This window comes from Vespula vulgaris, chromosome 8, assembly GCF_905475345.1.
Source record: "Vespula vulgaris chromosome 8, iyVesVulg1.1, whole genome shotgun sequence".
NCBI classification, from domain to species: domain Eukaryota; kingdom Metazoa; phylum Arthropoda; class Insecta; order Hymenoptera; family Vespidae; genus Vespula; species Vespula vulgaris.
This window is the reverse complement of record NC_066593.1, coordinates 4,406,264-4,428,854: the sequence shown is the minus strand read 5'-3', so window position 1 is coordinate 4,428,854 and position 22,591 is coordinate 4,406,264. Positions and strand designations below refer to the sequence as shown.

General features: G+C 29.8%; 3 protein-coding genes across 4 annotated transcripts; 2 read left to right on the top strand and 1 right to left on the bottom strand.

Annotated features, from left to right (window-relative positions):
- Positions 1 to 270: 270 nt before the first annotated feature.
- Positions 271 to 3,074, bottom strand: LOC127065450 (probable cytochrome P450 6a17). Its single transcript, XM_050997788.1, has 6 exons — positions 2,836 to 3,074; positions 2,055 to 2,451; positions 1,424 to 1,949; positions 1,086 to 1,307; positions 631 to 882; positions 271 to 555 (listed from the first exon to the last, which is right to left on the bottom strand). The coding sequence occupies exons 2-6, from the start codon at positions 2,394 to 2,396 to the stop codon at positions 383 to 385; spliced, it is 1,515 nt and encodes a 504-aa protein (XP_050853745.1). The 5' UTR covers positions 2,397 to 2,451; positions 2,836 to 3,074; the 3' UTR covers positions 271 to 382.
- A 333-nt stretch (positions 3,075 to 3,407) lies between these two features.
- Positions 3,408 to 8,740, top strand: LOC127065526 (uncharacterized). 2 transcript variants are annotated; one of them, XM_050997972.1, is made up of 6 exons: positions 3,408 to 3,722; positions 3,992 to 4,152; positions 4,943 to 6,488; positions 6,738 to 7,118; positions 7,193 to 7,734; positions 7,823 to 8,740. In XM_050997972.1, exons 3-6 carry the CDS (start codon positions 4,962 to 4,964, stop codon positions 8,004 to 8,006), a joined length of 2,634 nt encoding a protein of 877 aa, XP_050853929.1. In that variant the 5' UTR covers positions 3,408 to 3,722; positions 3,992 to 4,152; positions 4,943 to 4,961; the 3' UTR covers positions 8,007 to 8,740. The 2 variants fall into 2 exon arrangements, with proteins under 2 accessions (XP_050853929.1, XP_050853930.1); XM_050997973.1 differs by lacking the exon at positions 3,408 to 3,722 and having other exon boundaries at positions 3,990 to 4,152.
- LOC127065527 (uncharacterized) lies at positions 8,019 to 11,014 on the top strand. The gene is made up of 9 exons (XM_050997974.1): positions 8,019 to 8,194; positions 8,357 to 8,520; positions 8,885 to 8,997; positions 9,196 to 9,339; positions 9,451 to 9,580; positions 9,652 to 9,929; positions 10,207 to 10,313; positions 10,379 to 10,556; positions 10,678 to 11,014. Exons 1-9 carry the CDS (start codon positions 8,172 to 8,174, stop codon positions 10,891 to 10,893), a joined length of 1,353 nt encoding a protein of 450 aa, XP_050853931.1. The 5' UTR covers positions 8,019 to 8,171; the 3' UTR covers positions 10,894 to 11,014.
- Positions 11,015 to 22,591: the final 11,577 nt, after the last annotated feature.

Genomic DNA, 22,591 nt, shown 5'->3' with positions numbered 1-22,591 from the left:
GCAACCTTCACGTGGTGAGATCTGAGTCGGTATTACTTGCGATCTATCGAAATTTAATTGTAAATTATGTAAATCTAATTGTAAACACAAGTAATACCGGGCGAATGGCTGCATATTGTAGTATGTTTCTTACTTGAATATTATATTATCTATATTACAATGTATAAATAAATAGTATAAATATAAATATAGATATAAATTGTAGAAATAAATTCTTTTACAATTGAATTTAAAAATAAAGTAAAATAAAATCGTGAATTAAAGTCAGTGTTGTTCTTAAAATTAGAATCCTTTTTTATTTGATTTAACTTACAGATTATAAAAGTACATAATTAATAAACGAATTAACTTTTCAGTGAATTTTATAAAAAAGAAATTTCTATTACTCTTCATTAATTTTACTGATTTTTAAGTATATTCCATTTGTTGGATGTAACAAAAATGATGATTGTCTTATCCCATATGGAATTTCCGTTTTCTCGGACACATCGATTTTATAATTCCGTAAAAATGTTGCGAGTCCCACTTTTGATTGATAATCTGCAAATCTTTCGCCTACGCAATGATAAAAATTATATTATGTGTGCGTTTAGAACGATTAAATTTTGACGATAATCGAAATTTTCTTACCCATACAGCTACGAGGTCCTCTGCCAAAAGGTATATATGTCGTATCGTTAATTATATTATTTTCGTCAATAAAACGTTTTGGATCGAAAACTTCTGGTTTAGGATAAATATTTGGATCGTGATGGATCCCCAATATCGGTATAAAGATTGTTTGATTTTTAGGTATAGTAAGTTTAGTACCTTGGAAAGTGTAAGAAGATGCTGTACATTTTCTAAACAGGTTCCAAACCGGTGGGTGTTTTCTTAATGTTTCTGAAAAAAAAAGAAAGAAAAAAAGATATAAATGAGTGTTTGTTAAAAATTTTAAAAAGAAATAAACAGACTAGATACAATTCAATAGGTATTTTTGTTAAAATATTTATAATATGTATGAATAATGCTTGTTAAAGATAAAAGTTTATTTTATTTGATTGGCATAAAATCTATATGACAATGAATTAAATTGCCATACGTACCTTGGAATACCGCATGTAGATATTTCATTCTTTTTATCGATTCAAATACTATGGTACCGTTATTTCTACTATATTCTTCTTTAATTTCTTTACGAACTTTGTCTTGTATATCGTGGTGTTGAGCTAATTCGTAAAGAACATTACTCATAGTCCAGGAAGACGATTCGAAACCAGCTCCGAAAAATAAATACGCTTGAGCGGCACAAAGGGAGTCCGTTAGTTCTGAAATATTTATATATCGTACATTATTATAGAGAATATCTTAATATCTTCTAAAAATTTCGATAAAATAAAAAGAAATTTCAGGTGGATTAAAAAAAAAAAAAATTATATTTTACCAATTTCCTCGCCAAGCTTGTTCGGTTGTTCTTTTAGTTCCATCAGTATATTTATAAAATCGTGTCTAATAAAATTATACTTTTTTCTATATTCCATCGTTTCCTTAACTATGTTCAGAAAAAAGTTAGTAAGATTCGAATAATCGAAAAGAAAGCTGAGATGATTGTACAACTTTGGAAAACTGGTACGCAAAGCCTCTCTTATTTCTCTTTTTAGACTGGAGTGGAATATTTCTTTACCCATTTTACGAAATTCACTGTTATCGTCGGCGATCGCGTTCATTTCGATGCCGAATGCACAATTACCTATCACGTCGGTATTAAATTTACCCATTAATTCATAAATCTCTACGGTATTATTATCAGGCATGTTGTTTATATATTGTTCCAAATGATGAGAACATTCCACTATCAAAGGGAACATTTCTTTTAGTTTGCCGGAAGTAAACGCAGGTGAGAGTTTATTTCTTAACGGTCTCCATTTTGCTACTTCGAGATGGAAAAGATGTTGCGACAAAGGTTCTACCTGAAAGAGCGAGAAAAAAATGTAATAATGGTTAATAAAAATTACAAAAATATGAGAAATATTATTTATGTTGCTTTATAATTATAAAATAAGAAAATTTCATGCCTTCTTAGTCACGGACGTGTGTCGTTCAGAGAAACTGGTGAAGTCTTTGATCAAGACGTCTTTTATCAATATCGGATCTTTCAGAATAAGGATCGGTGTATTTCTAACGAAGATACCGATGTACGGCTCATCCTTGTAACAGGGCAAAAGACAAAGTTCTTCCAAATATTGTGCCAAAATTTTGTTTTGAAATATTACATCTTTAGTATTACCGAATAAAGGAATGGGTCGTGGACCTTTCACCCCACGAACCTTCCAAAAGTCGAAGTTCGAGGTCAGATAGTAATAGAGAAGAAGAAGAATCACAGCGAGACCACTGAGTATTTCAAAAATTCCCGCCATATTGACAGTCGATGTGTGATAATCGTTTCGATATTTTTGTATGATATTCTTATCTCTGAAAAGGGATATCAAATTTTTTATTAATTCTATATGCATTTGTTATCAACATGATATTTGCTTTTATTTGATAGATATTAGATAATTATCTGGTAAAGTGTAATTAAATAGTTAACGATTTTTGCTAATTAATTCTGTATATGATCGGAATGAAAAAGCGATGTAGAAAGGAAGTTAATTTAAATTACTATTTTTAAGTTATTTGTAACTCAAATTTCGGATAAAATTCTAAATAATAGAAAATTATTTTTTGCTACTGTTATTTACCGATGTGATAGCTAAAAAATAACATAATACATAGTATCTTATACATACAAAGGGAATACATAAATGAAAAATATATCTAATAACAAATAATTAAATAAAAAAATTTTTAACTTACTATTAATTGTGGTAGGGTTCAAACGGCTATGGCTAGTTTCGTTATTATTGAACTATTAATTTATTGTTAGTTTCTCTTCAAAAATACTTTCGTACGAGAACTTGAGTTTTTTTCGTATCAGTCTATTAAGTTTAAGCTTTGAACTTTCTGACATGCAGAACGAGTCTGACTCTGAGTTGAAAATTTTTCTTCTAGTAGAATGTCTTCGAAAATTTGGGTAATATTGATTAAACATGACGTCTGTAGTGTTACGATTTATATTACGTTTATAGACGCAATTCGTGAGTATATGTGTGCTAACACATGTTCGAACTTTCTTGTATTAATTTTAAGAAAGTTTGTTTACTCATTTGGCTTGATGAATGTAATTAAAGAACGTTCTTCTTATCTCACAATAAAATTTTAATTTATACGTAACAATCAGTACTACATATGTATTGCTAACTGTAGTTATATATAAAGTTTTTTAAGAAATGATATAGTTTTGTTTAAAAAAGTATTTATTTAATTGAATTAAATTACATTAGACATAACACATTAATGTCATTTACATGCTAATAAATCCGTCGAGAATGTCGTTGACTATTATTTCCTTAATTTTTTTAAAGAAAGATTACTTGACTAAAATATACTTGATATGTTTAAACAAGTGTTAATTTGTAGATTCGAGGTTTTATGAATGTGAGCAAATTACAAAATTTAAATTCGGAGTTTGGAGTATTTGTAAGATGTGCGGTTGAGCGTTAAAGAATAATGAAATGTCTATTGAATAACATAAGTATATGCGGGTTACTTATCAAATCGTTCTTTGAAGATTACTTTGATAACGGCAAACTCAAGAAAGAAATACAGTGTTTCTGTGTTAATGATTTCGATTACGTTTGATTGTAAAACTTTTAAAATAAATATAAATTTTTTTATGGTCTTTTTTTTTTTTACGAATAAAAATATTAAAATTAATTTATCACGCATACACATATATTATTAATTTGATTTTCTATGTATCCACAAAGTGTTATGATTTTTTTGATTCAATCGAAATTATTTGATGACTGCGTTCGCAGTCTTTCTTTATTAATATATTAACATCATATTGTTAATTATATATCATATTATTTTGTATAATTTAATACTATAATTCGATTTAATATTCTAGTATTCTTTTTATTATAATACATGATCTAACCGGCGTAAGAGAACAATTTTTTGAAATATATTTAATGGTGTGAGTGCTAAATATGTACGGCATCAGATTGTATGAGTAATTGTATTTGATTGATGACAAACATTCTGTGACCTTTGACGAAGTCGACACAGGTAAAAGTGTTTTTAATAAATTAATAAATTACATTTATATTAGAGAATTTTGAGATAAGTCGAGGCAATTGGTTTTTATTCTTGATATTGATAGACAAATTAAAGAAATATCTTTGGGATATAATATCTATTAAAGAATAAATCATTATAAACGCAAGTTTTTATTTTAAGAAGTGAAAAATTAATTATTGTAATTAAAGTTTATTTTAGAATTATCATAATCTTACTTGTTTGGATCATTGATCTGATTCTTGCGTATAAATGTTGTTTTGTCGATTTATTTTTTGATAATATACTGAATGTTTACTCATTGGAAAGTAATCTGTTAACATCTCGCTCGTTGCGCATATAAAATCATTAAAAATATATACTAAAAATAGATAATTTAAATATCTGAATTGAATTTGGGATGGAACGATATTCATAGTGCTATCAAGCTTAATTATTAAGAAAAATTATTTAAAAAGTAAAAGATTAAACATCAATCAAGTTTTTCTTAACTAAACTAAACTTCAAAAAAGAAATTCTAGAAATTTCATTATCGTATTATTTTTAATTATAACATGTGTCGTAAACATGAAAGATATTTTCAAATAAAAAAAGAACTGACACTCGATACTCACAATACTACAATTGCATGCAAAATCGATATCGGATCGTAATATGTCAGTTTCTAAATTTTCTGTAACGTTCAACGTATCGGATAACCTAATTATTTTCATTTGCATAGCGTAATATTTTCATAATTTTTTTATCTATTCTCGTTTTATCACTCTATCGGTAAATAAAGAAGTAAAAGAAAAAAAAATATGGTTCGAATAAACGAGGATGACTTCAGTTTGGCTTGCATTAAAGAAGAAGTCGTTAACGTGAAACGTAATTGTGATTGCTGTGGTCGCCTCACTTTTCCCAGTTGCGATACGGTGTGCATCGATAAAACGAAGAAAAATGATACGAAATGTTGCAATAGAAAATATTCCGAAGAATCGACCTGTCAATCGTCCTTGACGTCTTACGATAGGCTCAAAGGGAAACAATGCGTTCGATCGATTGCAAAAAATTGTAAAAAACCTACGATTGAATGTACAAGAATAAAAAAATGTATAAGAGATCATGTGGTTAAAGCTGACTACCTAAGAGGAAAACGATCTATCCAATCAATTGCAAAAAATTGTAAAAAACCTATGATTGAATCCGCAAGAATCAACAAATGTTTAAGAGATAATATGGCTGAAGCTGACTGTTCAAAAGGAAAACAATTTGTTCGATCAGAGAATTGTAAAAAACCTATGATTGAATGTATAAGAAACAAAAAATGTATAAGAGATCATGTGGCTGAAGCTGATGTTTGTCAAGATGGCGAAAGAATTAAAGCGTGTAAAAACGCTCCACATAATAAATGTAACGCTTCTTTATCTTCGTTGAATTCTACGAATGGGGATCGTAATAACGTCTGTAAAAATTTTTCTTTGGAAAAAATAAAAATGGATTACGAAGACACTTGTCCAAAAAAAAATTCGTGTATAAAGTTTGGTTGCCTCGAATTGGATGATCCTGATGTCTGCGAACGTATACCATCTATAATAAAACATATCGAGCAATGTAAACAGAATTTTTTAGAAATAATCAAAGCCTCTTTGATAAATATTGGAAAAAGTAACGACCCGGAGAAAATAATAGCTTCGACTTTACGAGCTGCCCGTGCTAATGAACTCGAAAATTCGTTGAAGGAACAAAAATGGAGAAATTCAAATGTGTGCGAATCTTCATCAAGTCGTAATGAATTTGAATCCACAAAGAATTTATGTAGAAACGATTTTCTCTCTGCGGCTTGGACAGAGTTCAAGAAATATTATAGATCGCACAAACCGAAAGTTTGTGGGCCATGTGGTGTCAACAACGCTGTACCTTGCATAAAAACGAACGATAGGTATAAACCAGAAGTTTGTGGGCCATGTGGCGTCGATAATGCTGTACCTTGCGTAAAAACGAACGATAGGTATAAACCAGAAGTTTGTGGACCATGTGGCATCGATAATGCTGTACCTTGCATAAAAACGAGTGATAGATATAAACCAGAAGTTTGTGGGTCATGTAGCATCAACAATGTTGTACCTTGCATAAAAACGAACGATAGGTATAAACCAGAAGTATGTGGGCCATGTGGCGTCAACAACGCTGTACCTTGTATAAAAACGAACGATAGGTATAAACCAGAAGTATGTGGGCCATGTGGCGTCAACAATGCTGTACCTTGCATAGAAGAGAATATGTTCAAACCGGAAGTTTGTGGGCCCTGTGGCATCGACAATGCTGTACCTTGCATAGAACTAAAGGTAAACTTTAAACTAATGATTTAATAATTATTTTTTTTTTATATTGTTATTGCAGAACTACATTAATTCAAAATTATAATGGACCAACTGTTTTCTCTTTCCAAGTATTCGCCAAATTAATAGTTGTAGCAAAAATCAATAGATATGTAATAGATTCATCAAATAATATCATAATAATATAATATCGTAATAATTTTGAATATATATCATTAATAAAATTCAATTTATTTAAAATAACTATTTGATCAGTCGCAAGGTTACAAAAACGAGGAGATCAGTGAATTCGTGAAGCTCATAGATCTGAAATTGAGGGAAGAACTTACGAAGAATCTTCGAAAGAAATTATGCTGTGATGATACGGTCGAACTGAAGAATTCTTATTATTGTGTGGCGACACTTTGTCCGTGTATGACAAAGAATTATAGTTTGAAAGGTCCTCTCGTACTTGGACCATTTAATTTTGGTGCGCAGGACGAACAGATCGACGTGTGTCAAAACAAATCGAAGAAATCTGAAAGCATCTGTAGTTCTTTGGATACTCTTGAATCTTTCCATTATTCTCAATGCATAATTGACAGCAATAATTCTGTGAATATCTCCGCGAGTTCGATTTGCTCACAATTAGTCGAAGTAAGTTTTTTTTTTATTTTTTTTGCGATTGTAACTTAATTTTAAGCATTAACAAAAGATTATATTGATTTAAGTGTAATGGAGCTGAGCCAACGGTATATTGCGATTTTTCGCCAAAGTGTAAACATCGAGAACCCATCGTTCTCGATCATAATTGCAGTTATGTATCCTGTCCGGACAGAAGAGCTGAAGAACACTTGGAAAAATCATATACGAAGAAATCAGAGGAAGTTGCAAAATGGGGCAAGTGTCGCAGCATGTTCAATTCGTCGTCAATGAAAGAAAACAAAAAATTGAAGATATGCAAAGAAATGGGTCTTAGTATGGAACAACTTGAAAAAGAGTCGAGAGAAATTATTTGTAGGCGCGAGAACGGCGACGAAGAGAAATATTTGTTAACTCATGTGTGTGGCTTGGATGAACCATGCGCATCGAAATTGCATATATGTAAACACGAAGAGGACGTATGTAAGAATATTTGCAGTAGATCCTCGCATATTTGTCGAGTCGGTCTTGATGACGTCTGTATTAGCGGTGATAATTTTGATAATTTGGAGAGATTTGAAAATATTGGAAGTTGTGGATTTGCTAAACTCTGTCGAAAGCTTTTTAAATGGTTTGCTATTTTAACTTATTTATTATTCCAATTACAATTTCCTATTACTGCATTATACTTTCAACTTAACTTCTTATTTCTTTCTTAGGGTCCATTGCATATCAAAAAATTGGAATGAAATAAGAAGTCATCCCTATATCGTCGTCCATTTACCTTCTTTGAGTTACTCCGACAAATTGAGGTGTAGAGCAAGAAAGACCTTCGATTTTTTGCAAAACATTCAAGTTACCAACGTCTTACACATCCTATTCTCGCATCAAACTTCAAAATGAAGAACACACGATTTTCTGCAGGTAGGTCGCATAGGATGGTTAGATGATTCAAACGTTCAGATACTTTACGTTTTCCCGACACCGCAAAGCGAGGAATTGTTGACGATCTTGAAAAATTTAATAGTTAGTGTACGTCCGGATATCGATATATCGAAGAGATTGTGGATGCTAGAACCGGAACCGAAATGGTATATTTTTCTGTTTAAATTTAAGCCGAACTGAATTATGTACGTACATATGAACCATTGACTCTCTTTTATACTACAGAATAAGAGAATTGTTATATCACGGTAAAACGCAACACTGTGAATATGAATGTGAATCTCATTGAAGATCGTTTGTTTTTGCAGTCTTTTGAAGAATTGTGTTAGCGGTAGCGCCAATTTATTTTTTTCGTCGGACGTCTATCGAAGAGTCCGATACTTAACAGCTGGCAGACATGCTTTCATTTTACCCGGAGTGATAGATCAAAAAAATATCTTCATTGCTTGCGAATTACAAATACCGATAATGGGTAAATAATTGTAAAATCATTACCATACGAAATTGTTATTTCGGTTCATTTGGTCAATTGCAATGATTGCATCATAGCCGTACAAGATAAGACAGAGAAACGGGTGGTTATAAAAATTGATTTTTTCAGACATCTTTGGATAACGTGATTATTTCGTCATCATTTCAACAGCGTGACTATTGTCGTGTTCACACAATAAAATGATTTTTTGTTAAGATAATATATTTATAATTTCTTAAATAATGTATTTCCCTGTTTCTCTGCTGCATCCTGTGAAACCATAATAATTCATTGAAATACTTCACTTAATATGGTCCTACATCTAATCTCTAATTTTTTATCTGTTGAAAAATAATTTGAACAGGTCTGCCATTGCAGTTTCAAAAACGTTTATTGAAAAAGTCTTACATAATGCAGCTATTGGATATTAATAAAGTCCAGCATCCTCCTTTCATACACATTCATAGCTTCGGCCAGGTGATCAAATAAGATTACTCGTTATGTTATCTCTAATTACTCGTAATCATTCAACATTTTTGACTTATTTTGTATGTTGATCCACAATTTTTGTCTAGTTATATCACCAGATCAAAAACTTCATATTCAATGTCATTTCAAAGTCACTTTCATAATTAGTGATTCATTTAATCGTATAATACATAAATTACCATATAGTTGTGCAGAGGTATGGCTGTAATGGTTATCGAATATCCAATGTACAAGACATGGTTCGTAAAGATAGATAACGGTTTTAATGGATACCAAACTGCGATTATTTGTTTCAAAAAAGGTATACTTGGAAGCGCGATCAAGAATATAGTAGGTTTTATTATCGTGATATTAAAATTTCTATTTGAAAAATTTTTATTATTAAGAATATCATTCAAGGATGGCATTTAAATGAATAATATTTTATTTGTTGAAATTAAGGAACGGACGTGCACTATAAATGAGGATTATTTATGCAAATTGTTGGCTGAAACTTTGCCGCTTCAACTGCAAGTTCAAAAGACGATTTATAAAAATAAAAAAGAATTTTTCCATGATTTAGAGATGTTTGGTAAATTGTATTATATACGCGTGCGCGCTCACGACTATTGTGTGACTTAAACTTTCATTGAATTTGATCAGGTGGTATTATACAAGCTTGTCCAAACAATGACTACGATGTTTTAAGTGTCGGTGTGTTTATCGAACACGATTTGGCTAAACCTATTGTTATTACCGCAGCGGAAGTAATTCATTTTGGTAGAAATATTAGAAACGACATGGCATACTTTTTACCACAAAATAAAATTGTTCCAACCGAGCTCGATCAGCTGGTAGAAACAGTTGGGATAATTTTGCGAAACGAACACGTTGTGGGATACTTTGGCATCGATGTTGTTATTTTTCATGATGAATTCGATGTAGGAATATACACGTAACATTTTTTAACATTTTATATCAACACGTTAATTGTTGTCCTAATTTTATATAAATTAATATGACTGCTTTATTATTTTTATTATTCCTTTTAGTTTTACTATAAAGTAAATGTTTTTTTTTTATGATAAAAAATTAAGTTCGTTTGATTGTTTCATCATGAATGAATCAATACAAGATTCGAATATGGATCCTTGGTAACACGGATGACATTTAACGTGTTAGCAATTAATGATGCTCATCGTATTATTTTTGAAATAGGATAAACATTCTTGGGTGGTGGACATTGATCCATATTATACTGATTTAATAGCATTTAGTGACTGGGTAAAATTCTGTATTGGTCCACGAAAGGATGAAAATAAGAGGTAAATTTTCTATTATACTAAAAATAGATAATTCAAATTTTAATTTTATAAACATTAACTTGCAGTTATTTTCCAAAAAATGTTACAAGCGAATCAAAAGTTGAAAACATAACCGAATTATTGACTGAAACTAATAGATACGCTATTTGCTGTGGTAAACTTTTTGGCACTGGTTTGTCAAAATACTGTGGAAGTACTCTAATAAATCTTTGCAAGCAAAATCAAATATATTATGACAATAAGGTACTATTTAAATATTTAATTATTTACTTATAAGTTTATGACTAATTAAGATTAGTAAGGATCAATGAAGCATTAAAAATATATATTCACTACTTTTAATATATACCTATTAATCTTGCAGGAAAAAATAGGATGTATGATATATCCAACAGACAGTCATAATCGTGCGATCAGTATTGTTTCAATAAATTCAACCAGATTGATGACAATGAAAAAATTTATCGAAGCCTTGAGAGTAATAAATCAATTATCACTGAGAATCAATGTTACTGAAACATTCGCGGATACCATAGATTTTTGTCGTAATTTAAAATCAATGCAACAAAATCAAGATTAAAATATAATCAATGTCATATGTAAAAATATTTTATTCTGAAGTGTATAAAATAATTACGATGTATTTCTCTTTGTAATTAATTTCTATAGTTTGGACTAATAAAGTATCCGTTTAGACAATTGTTAAGTTCGTATATATTTTTACAATATTGTTACTTTTCTCATCTATCAACGATACTCTAGTTAACAATATTTCATTAATTAGTTCTATTAAATTTTTTCTTAAATACGATTTTTATACATACATATACATATATACGTAAGTACATATATATATGCATACATACAATTTTATAATATCGATATATAATATTCCAAAATATAATATAATATTCTAGAAAGCCTACAAATACACGCAATATGTTAGAAATAGTGTTGACGTCACCAGTCTACACGCAAATGAAAGTTTATTTATTTTTAATGTATACAGCGAGATCCTTAATAGAAAAACAGACAAAGAGATAACATTAGGGTATAGGTTCCCCCACCAATCGTCATAATATTCTTAGAAATTCATTTCCAGTCTTTGGCAAGCAACAAAACAAACAACAGTCTTGTGTATTAATATTCTATAACAAGTATATCTATATGTTTATAAATGTATACCGCTCACTATTCAGAGTTCTTGGAAATATTAACAAAAGTACATATAAACAACCGAAGGACCTTCAAGAGATCGATCTTAGCACGACTCTCGTTCGTCCTATTGTATACACATTCCGCAGTTCTCTTTTCGCTACGCAACCTTCCAGACGTGTTCAGACCTGCTCCGACTTCTAATTCATTCTCATTTAATAATTTGTAAGTATAATATTTTTACATATAATATTTTATAAGTTAGATTTAATCATTTGTAGTTTATTAATTCTACTTTATATTAGATTAATCTTCAATATATATATAGCATTTATATGTGAATATACAGACACATTTACATACTATACACACACACACACACATATATATATATATTATATATATAAATCTCTCTCTCTCTTTTTTAATCTCACTCTATATTAATAATATTTCGAATATTTTCAGGTTATTATTTATCATATTCAACCAATCTGTGGACTTCTGGACATTCGATAGCAGTTATCATATACTTCCTGTTGCTCCTCGTATGCAAGTATGTACTATAATATCGTTAAGACATTTAAATTGAATATCTCATACAGAACTTTTATTATACAACATTTATATATGGATCCCCATACGCAGCAACCTCCATGTGGTGGGATTCGGAAATCGGTATTGCGAACGTTTATGTATTTTACATTATACGTACGCACTGCCGGGCCAATGGCTGACGTTCGGTGCATTAGAGAATATTTTTAATAAAATTTTAATCCATTAAAAATTTTTTGAAACATATTTTACATTGATTTTAAAGAACATTAAGAAGCACCGAGAATAATGAAAATTCAGAGTATAATAAAAGTTAAATTAAAGTAGAATAAAATTTCAAGATACGTTTAATCGTTCAATCAATATTATAAATATTATAATTTCAATGTTACTGCTACTTGTCTAGTTTTATTTTAATGCTATATCTATTTTAATTTATAGGTATTTACATAATTAGTATATTTCTGTGAACATATCCCTATCGCGATCATATTTATTTTTAAACCATAGATACAACGCGATTTTGATCGTTTACTTTTATATATTTATTTATTTTAATATAGCTTACCAATTTTGCAGTTACATCTTTTGAATGACTTTTTTTTTCTTTTAATTATTATGGCATATAAAAGATGTAATACAAGTTCATAATTTCAGATCATATACTTTGAATAGATATATGATATTTGATATTTAATATTTAATATTTAATATTTAATATATAATATTTAATAGGATATAAATTATAAAAGTAAACGCCACAGCTTGCTTTAACAATTTTTATTCAACAGGTCTTCAGTTGTTGATCGCGCGCAATGCGATCATAGAGTCAGTGCTTGTTCGAAGTAGTTTGATTGTTTTGCAACCAAACAGGTTGCTTTAAAAATAAAATAAACTAAAATCGCGAATTAGAGTCAGTGTTGTTCGCCGATAAAAATTTCTCGGTCGCGTTAGTAAATCAAAAGACAAGAATTTATGTTATATTCTTGTTAAAATTATATGTTCGCCGCGTTGTTAGAATCATTAACACACTTTCGGCCTATTCGGGAGAAGAGGATTGCGTTGCGATAAATATTGTAATGGTCGAAAGTGTGAATTTAAAAATTCATCCACTTCATCTTTACCGACGATTGTAAAGCTTCGTCTGGATACAATTACATGTAAGTATATTTCTTTCTTTCAATCATAACTTCTCTCGTTCGTCGTTTATATCATATATATATATTTTTTATCATTTTCATTCATTCACAAATATATTGGTTCGATATGTAACATATAATTAATCTTTTTTTTTTGTATTACAGATTCATCGATTCAACGATTCATCGATTCATCTATTCAACGATTCAATGATAATTTCAACCAACTTCACGACATCATTCGACCTCCTACGAGGGGGACGAGTGTTTTGGAGCCATCGCAGAACTTCTTAAGTAGTGAGTGAAAAAATTTAAAGTTCCTCCGGTACCCATCATGCCGAGGATGAAAGGTCCTTATCGGCACGGGTTACTGGTTGTATTCGCAGATGTCCCATGTCCGAAACGAGCAAAAGTGTCCGTGATTAAGATCTTTGATTTTATTCACGAGTGGTTCCCCATATGTGTAGTTAGTTCTTTTCTTGTGAATTTTTTCTTATTATTATTATGTGCATATATATATAGCTCAGGCCAGGGTCTTCTTGTTTCAAAGTCGTTTAATTTACAGTGCTGTTTATTAGCACTTTTTTCTCTTTTCGATTTTGCTCGCGATATTAGTAATGAAATCGGGCATTCATTTACCCGATTTCGTCCAAATAAAGCATATAACGTGGTTTACGTTACATGCATTGCTTCGTACTTAGTCCATTTAATCGCGATTTACTTCGATATTTCAAAATATCGATTTATCCATAAATGAGCAAGAAGACAAACCCCTTTCGCGACGGATAGATTCTGTCAGTTAAGTGGTGGATTATAATCCCGTTCTTTCATAAGAACAGCCATTTGATGAAAGGAGTCGTCCGAGGTTTTTTTTATTAAAATTATATATTTCTTAATAATGAAATTTCATAACTGCATAATGCGTATGCATATATATGAGCTATGTGCATATTTCATCCCTCCATGTCAACGACTGCCTACCGCGGGTCGCTCAAAGGCCCTTAAGCGGTGCATACAGGTGGGGTTGCAAAACTATTTTTGCCACTTATTATTTTTTTACCACTTTTAGTGGTAAAACCCATATGTGGTGGTCACACTCATATGTGGTGACCGCCTACCATCATCCATCCTTGCTTGAGCTCTTGCTAATAAGACGTGCAAAGAGACTCTAGAGTCACAGTCCGCTTAAATTTTTTATATATATATTTTTATATATTTTTTTTTATATATTTTTTTTATATATATTATAAATTAATCATTTTTTAGCTCAGGATTTTCAGCACTAATATACTAATACCCCTTTCTCCCCCCATGCTTTCTGCGTTCTCATCTATGCGTTTAACCCAGGTGTTACTCGTGTGGGTGAGAAACAGTCAGTGTGGATTTAGTTTTAAGTTTCCTTTTCAGCGACTGTCATTGTGCTCGTGATTGCACGGTGTACCTTGCACTTGTATGTGCGTTTTAGGAAGTGCATTGTACATCGTTTCGCGATAACTTTTTAATAGACATCTTATATATCTAATATATAATTATATCAATATCGATTTGCATAATAGTTACCACATTTTTGTGGAAAATTTTCAATACTCGTATATATTACTAGTATCTGTATGTATACTAGTATGTACTAGTATTTTTGCTTTAGTCATATATGCAATAATCATTAGCCTTGGCAGTCGATTTCAGCAACTGGTACGTACTCCTCATATATTAGAAAAAATACGCGGTTGAACTAGGGTGTCGGAGGTGCCCCGGGGCATGCTCTCTAGTGTAGGCTTTTGCACCCTGGTGGAGTGTGAGAGAACCGTGGAGTGTATGTGTTGGTGTGAATGTTTGCACTTTTTAAATATAGGTCATAGGCAGGCAGGTAGCATACTTTTCTGAGTGAATGTTTCAATTAATTTTAAGTAGGTAGGGACCGGGTAAGGATGCGATTCCCACTCAGAAGTGGGAAGTCCTTTCTTCGGGGATTTGTGAAGTTTCAGCAAATTTTACAATCTTTCAGCATGGCTGAATTTTTTTATCTTTTTATTTTTTTTTTTTAATTTTTTTTTCTTACATTTTTTGCTGACACTTTGCATCGCGCGATATATCAGTATCAAACAATTCGAAAAACTTTGCACCCAATGAGAACATCAGATACATCCCATATCTTTTGAACTTAGCAAAGGATTTTGAATTTGTTCGATACTTAGTTTTAAATTAATTCTTGCACTTCGCGATTCTTAAAATATTTACAATCTATATATTTCTTATTTAGAAATAGAATATATCTGCATAAGTAAAATGGAAGTATTACAATTCTTGTGATCTTGACATTTTACCGAAACTATATCTATCTTCTAAGTGCAACGAGTTAATGTTAGTATGTAATAGGTTCATCGAATAGAATGAATATTATATCTGCTGGAGCATTCGATTAAATGTGCCTGTGTTATTGTGTACGGTTGGTGGATTCTTTGAGTCCATTGATTGTCCGCAGGCTAGGATATCTTTACGGGTTAGTTGACATATTTCTATATGAATCTTTTATTTTTATTTTTTTTTAATGAATTAAATAAATATATAAATAAATAAAGATCGTTAGAAAATCGAGACGCACCTAGGCAGAGTAGAAAACGCAGTTGAGAATACGTGTTGGGACTCGTCAGTGCCGTTTGGGGTGATTCATTCGCGAATTTTGCCATACTGCAGTGGTTATACTATTTAGAAGAAATCGATACTTTACGTTGCAAGCGCTTACCGCTCGTTAGGTTAAGAAAAAAAAAAAAAAGAAAAAAGACAAAAACAGAACAAACCTGCGTGCGAAAATGTGTTTTCACTTCCCAACTCCTTAGCTTGCGACTATTGCGTCTCGTTTGATGCGTGCGTTTACACGAGTGGTTTGAGTCTTGTCGCGTAAAGTGAGATCAGGTCGGGATTAGGTCGGTTTAGCTTAGGGACGATTTCATTCTTGTAGTAGCAACCACTGCAGTATGTCGATCTTTGTGGGTGCGTTGCTTCGAACGGTAGGGCGTTTTTTGATGCGTAAACTTAGCTTGCGTCGCACGTAAGGAATGCTCCAATGCAGTGGTTAGGGCACGAAGCAAGAAGCGGCTATGTGCTGAAGAGGCCCCCACATAATGTGGCTCAAGAGGGCAACTATCGACTACAAGTCATTTTTCAAAGGTGATCGGTATGTCGAACCCTTCGTTAATGGCTTGTGGTCTTATCAAAACCCTTTTACCCTTTACCACGTTGACACTTATGCTCGTAGTAGTTTGTTCCTGGATGGAGATGATGGACCATTCCATCTCCTTACTACGGCGTTCCGCACTCGCGTTCGTGAAAATTTGGATTTTTTTTTTTTTTTAGAATCAAGTTTTTACAATTAGTTTATTAATAGAATTTTTGTATTGAATTTTTTACAATTAGTTATTAATAGAATCTTTTTCTTAAAGTAAAGTCGAGTCATTCAGTTTTTTCAAAGTAGAGTCAATTTTTCATTTCAGAGTAGAATCAAGCCCTTTGCATTTTCTATTTTTATTTTTATTTTTTTTTTTCTAATTAGAGTCAAGCCCTCCCTCTTTTCATTTTAAATTAAAGTCGAGTCCTTGCATTTTTTCTTCTTAAATTAAAGTCGAGTCCTTGCATTTTAAAGTTTTAAAGTAGAGTCTTTTTTTTAAAGTAAATTTTTAGTTATAAAAATAGAGTCACGCTCGTTAAATATTGTGTGGACATCCGTGGCCTGCAGCAGCATTGCACTCAGGAGTGCGTCTGGATACCCAAGCATGTTGATTTTTAATTCAGAATAATCATATTTTAATCATATTTTTTCATGTTCATAATTTCATAATGTGTATGTATATATACGAGATATATGCATATTTCAATGTCAACACAGCTCTACCACGAGTTGCGAAATGACTCTTATGTGGTAATCATTATCGTTATCATCTCTATCCTCACCCTCATGATCTTTTTGCAATATAATTCTGATTATTCTGATTAATCTGATTAATCTAATTATTCTGATTATTCTGTTTATTTTGGTTATTCTGATTAAAAATCTACAAGACTTGATGACGAATTGAAATACCTGCATTCAGGAATGCAGATGAGTATATAAAACGGCAGCCAGCACTCAGGAGTGCATATTAAAATATGTCAAGGATATACATTTTTATTCCAAAATTATTAACGAATGAATATGAGATGAAAGACTTAATAAATATATATGAGAGAGAGAAAGAGGGAGAAAATAAGAGTGTTTGTATTATATATATGAAAGTTTCATAAGAAATATTAAGAAAATATAACGAATGATATAAAGATTATTAATAAATGTTTATACATATTTGAAAGAAATATAAATATTTTTTGGAATAAAAAGGTATAAGTCTTGGTATATAAATGAAACGAATAAAATGGTTTGCCTGCACTCAGGAGTGCATATGAAAGGTTCATAGTAAGTACATGATTGCATTCAGGAATGCAAATAAACAAATTATAGTAAGGATATACATTTCACATTCGGAATAATCAAAGATGAATGAATGCACTAATAAGGATACTTAATGAAGAAATATATAAATACGTCGAACTTAGGTGATATTTTTTTCAATATACGATATTAAACTTGTCTAACAATAAATAAATGAAGTTTCATTTTATTCCATATATAATAATTGAATGATATTTAAATGGTGCAAATGAATTAAAGGAAAATTTGGTATATTCCGATAAGATATGTATAAATCTTGCTAGATGAATGAAGCGACATAAATGGCAGCCAGCACTCAGGAGTGCATAATAAAATATATCAAGGGTATACATATTTATTCCAAAATTATCAACAAATAAATATGAAATGAAAGACTTAATAAAGAGAGAGAGAGAGAGAGAGAGAGAGAGAGAGAGAGAGAGAGAGAGAGAGAGAGAAAGAGAAAGAGAGAAAAAGAGAGAATATTTTTATTATATATATATGAAAGTTTTATAAGAAATATTAAGAAAATATAACGAATGATATAAAGATTATTAATAAATGTTTATACATATTTGAAAGAAATATAAATATTTTTTGGAATAAAAAGGTATAAGTCTTGGTATATAAATGAAGCGATTGAAATGGCTTGCCTGCACTCAGGAGTGCATATGATAGGTCATAATAAGTACATGCCTGCATTCAGGAATGCAGATGAATATATTATAGTAAGGATATACATTTCTCGTTGAGAATGATCAAAATGAAAATGCACATATGAAAGTATATAATAAATAAATATTTAAATATTCTATTGTTACATAATTTTTTTTCAAAGAAATAATATTTATTTAATAATAAATGAAGATTATTTCATACTCTTTCTAATATAATAAAACGTATTTGTATTTAAATAGAGTGCAAGTGAATGAAAAGAAAATTTGAATTATTCTATATTAGAAATGTATAAATCTTACTAAGCGAGCGATATGATAGAAAAATAACAGCCTTGCACTCAGGAGTGCATAAAATATGTCAAGGGTATACATTTTTATTTCGAAAGTATCAACAAGTGAATATAAAATGACAGAATTAATAAGTATATATATAAGAGAGAGGGAGAGAGAGAGAGAGAAAAAGAGGGAGTATTTTTATTATATATATGAAAGTTTCATAAGAAATATTAAGAAGATATAATGAATATGATACAACGAATTGATATGATTAAGAATATATAATAATACAAAGATTATTAACAAATGTTTATTCATATTTGAGAGAAATATAATTATTTTACGGAATAAAATTGTATAAGTCTTGATATATAAATAAAGCGAATGAAAAGGCTGGCTCACACTCAGGAGTGTGGATAAAAATAGTTCAGAATAGGGACAGGTTTGCATTCAGGAATGCACCTGGATACTCAAGCATGTAGATTTTTATTTCAGAATGATTTAAAAATTTGTTTATAATTATTAGTAAATCAATAATTCTTTCTTTATCTTTTTTATATCTGTTCGCTTTATATGATGATATATCTCTATATATATATATTTTTTATTTAATGCCAATAAAATTTTTTTACAAGTTGTAAAACGGCTTAATTATTGTAAGAGTCATTTTACATAACTTGTTTGATATATCATCATCATCTTTTATATATTTTAATTATTCTGATTAAAGATCTATAAGACTTGATGTAGTTAGGCAAATCAAGATCTGTTAAAGCAAGCAGTGACGATAAAATAAATTTATAAAATAAATTCGTAAGAATTAGTATTTGCAAGAATATATTAAATCTATTTTGTCTGTAATATATGTGATATTTTTATGTTTAATTTTATTTTTCTCTTTCAGATTTCGTATTCCATTATTATTTCATATACATATGCAAAGTACATGGTTCTAAAATTGTGAAATTGTATTATTGGATTTTTTTATATTTTAATAGATAAAGAGGTGTTTTATATATTAACGATGTAATATATACATCAGACACTTGATGTAACTGCATATTTCGCGTTAGTGCAAAACGTAATATGATAAGATATGAGTGATCTATCGATTAAATATAAATCTGATCTCGCTATGGATATGTTTATGGCAATATACAAAATTGTGTATGCATTTTGTAATACGACACAAGAAGCAGTATACTTTTTCTCTTTTTATTTTTTTTTATTTATTTATTTTTTTTTAACGCGACTAATTAATTATTTATTGTGAAATATTCACAATTTTTTTTTTCATTACGTGTCTTGAATAATTTGCAGTGTTTTTGAATAAAAATTAAATTCATAATTAATTTGTAAGTGTATTAAATACTTGACAATTTGATATGCAATTTTTTTCTTCGATTTATATATTTGTCCATAAAGGTCACGCATAATTTCATAATTTTTTCCAAATTTAAAACACATTTTCTAATGCACTGAGAATTATAAATTTTTAGTATTAGTTTTTTCACTATTTTAATGTTTGCTTTTTATATTGTGTATACAATCTCATTTTTCCACACATGCCCTTTTATATAGCTTTTTGTTACAGAGAATGTTACTTTAAAGTTTCAAGGCTACATACTGCGAAGTATCCTTTTATCAATGGGTATTAGGAGGAGTGTAAAAAGAAGAAAATAATGTTTCATGGTTTGTAATATTATCATATATGACATAAAAATAGATTAGTAAATATTATAAATATATTATATAAAATTGATTTTTGTTTCAGGTTTTTCGTATCTTTTAGCCAAGTAAAAGTCAAAAGAATATAATATGAATGACATTTAATTATTGATGAATGAACAGTTAGTATTAAAAAAAATGAAAAGCAATGCAGAATGAATTGTTTATAATTTTTTTTCTTGAACGAATTTTTTATTAATCTATGCAGAATTTATTTCTGTTTCAGAAAGTATTATTTTAATCGGCAAGATTCAATTCCAAGATTCTTCATTGGTTGTTGGATTCTTCTCTGTGAGTGTGTGCGTTTGTAATATAATATTTATATTAATATACGTTTTATTTCCACAAAGTAACAATATTTTAAATTTCTTATGTTCACAGATTGCTGGTTCATTACATAAAATGTGCATATGTGTTTCGTTCGTTTTATTTCAGTGTCAAATATTTTTAATATTTTATGTTCACAGGTGACTGATGATGTATCATATAAAATACACATACTCCTTTGATTACTTTCATTTAATTATAAAATGCTTTTGATGTTTTATGTTTACAGGTGACTGTTGATTTGTTATACAATATAAGATTCGCATATTATTTTGATTGCTTCTTATTTAATTATAAAATATTTTTGATGTGTATGTTCACAGGTGACTGCCAATGTATTATATAAGATACACATATTATTTTGATTGCTTCTTATTTAACTATAAAGTGTTTCAGATCTTTTATGTTCACAGGTAACTAACTATGGTGTTTACATCTTATGAAGAAATTGAAAGTACTGTTTACATCATATGAAGAAATTGAAAGACATTCCTTAAGTCTTGAAATTATTTCTTTTGCGTTTGAAATAATAAGGGTGTTTTTTAATAATATTGTTTATTTTTATTATGAAATTCTTTCATAGTAAAAATAATATAATACATAATCTTTATTTAATATAAATAGATTATGTATATTGTAATCCACTGTCTTCTATTTTCAGTTTCATCATGGTATACATGCGCGGTAGGAATAGAGTCTCATAAAAAATGATTAAAGAGCTCTCTTCCATCGGGTAGGTAGGTCGATATGAACGGATTTATAAATTTTTATCTATTCTCGATTGATTAGAAAAGAATTTGTGATCCGTTTCGCGATTGATTTGATTTCTTTTTCCAAATTATAGTAGTTATTAGTAAATTTATAATAAGGATTTTATATAATTGATTCTAAAGTAATTGATATTAATAGTAGAGTCATAGCCCGTGGGTCTCCGTATGCAGCAACCTCCAAGTGGTGAGACCTGGGTCGATATTACTTGCGATATATGATAAGTCTAATAACGCAAGTACTGTCGTGCCAATGGCTGCATTTAAAATCAATCAAAATTTAGTATGTTCTATGATGATTATTTTATTATTTGGCCAATTCGTTATTATGTCTGTTTTGAAATTATATACATATATTCAATAGAATATTTTTTTATTATACATATTTTTTTTTGCAATAATTATATATATGTAAGTATAATATAGTATGTGTGTCTTATATTTTTTGCAGAATAAAAGATTACATCAAAGGTATCAAGAAATTAAAAACTCTTAATCTTGTAATCAAGTTTCAAGTTTGAATCAAGTCTCATCTTCAATCTTCATGGTTGAAAAACAATAATGTCAAGATAAACGAAGGATGAAGAATTGCAACAGGATTTAAATGCATTTATTTCTTCCTCTAAGTAATATTTTTATTACCAGTTTATTATTATAATAAATTGTTTTAAGCAGATTCAAAAAAAAAAAAAGAATACGTCAAGCCAGTATGAGAAGAATGTCAACATTGATTTAGAAACCGTATGTTTTGTCTTTCTCGTACGGAATATGTATTAATATCTAATAATTAACGAGAAAATATGTTGTCTGATTTGTCATTATTAGCTCAGCTCTTTAATTTACTGGCGCCAGCAATATGAGGTTCTTAACTATTGTACGAGTGTATACACCGATACGATGAATCGAGAGAGGGGATATGGTTCTCTTAATATTTTTATTTCATTCTTTTTAGTTCATTATTTTTCCGAATTTATTGTTGGAATCACACATGTTTCAAGAGATATCGGGACGAACAGCCTTGAGTTTTATATCTGGTAAAGAGTTCCATGATTTGATCAAGAATTGACTATCTTAAATTACGTCCACAGGAAGTAACCGTGGCTCCTTTCATCAAAATTTGCCTTTTAAGATGATAACTTACAAGACGGGTAATACTAACCGAGGCTTCGGGAAAGTAGCAAGATTCTTTCTTTGT

Excerpts from the sequence above, each read along its gene's own strand:
- LOC127065527 (XM_050997974.1), top strand. The coding sequence starts at position 8,172 with ATGCTAGAACCGGAACCGAAATG. Across the intron at positions 8,195-8,356 it reads CTAGAACCGGAACCGAAATG|TCTTTTGAAGAATTGTGTTA; the intron begins GTATATTTTTCT and ends TTGTTTTTGCAG. Across the intron at positions 8,521-8,884 it reads ATTACAAATACCGATAATGG|GTCTGCCATTGCAGTTTCAA; the intron begins GTAAATAATTGT and ends TAATTTGAACAG.
- LOC127065526 (XM_050997972.1), top strand. The coding sequence starts at position 4,962 with ATGGTTCGAATAAACGAGGATGACTTCAGTTTGGCTTGCATTAAAGAA. Across the intron at positions 6,489-6,737 it reads TACCTTGCATAGAACTAAAG|TCGCAAGGTTACAAAAACGA; the intron begins GTAAACTTTAAA and ends CTATTTGATCAG. Across the intron at positions 7,735-7,822 it reads TGTCGAAAGCTTTTTAAATG|GGTCCATTGCATATCAAAAA; the intron begins GTTTGCTATTTT and ends TTTCTTTCTTAG.
- LOC127065450 (XM_050997788.1), bottom strand. The coding sequence starts at position 2,396 with ATGGCGGGAATTTTTGAAATACTCAGTGGTCTCGCTGTGATTCTTCTT. Across the intron at positions 1,308-1,423 it reads CAAGCTTGGCGAGGAAATTG|AACTAACGGACTCCCTTTGT; the intron begins GTAAAATATAAT and ends TAAATATTTCAG. Across the intron at positions 556-630 it reads AGGACCTCGTAGCTGTATGG|GCGAAAGATTTGCAGATTAT; the intron begins GTAAGAAAATTT and ends ATCATTGCGTAG.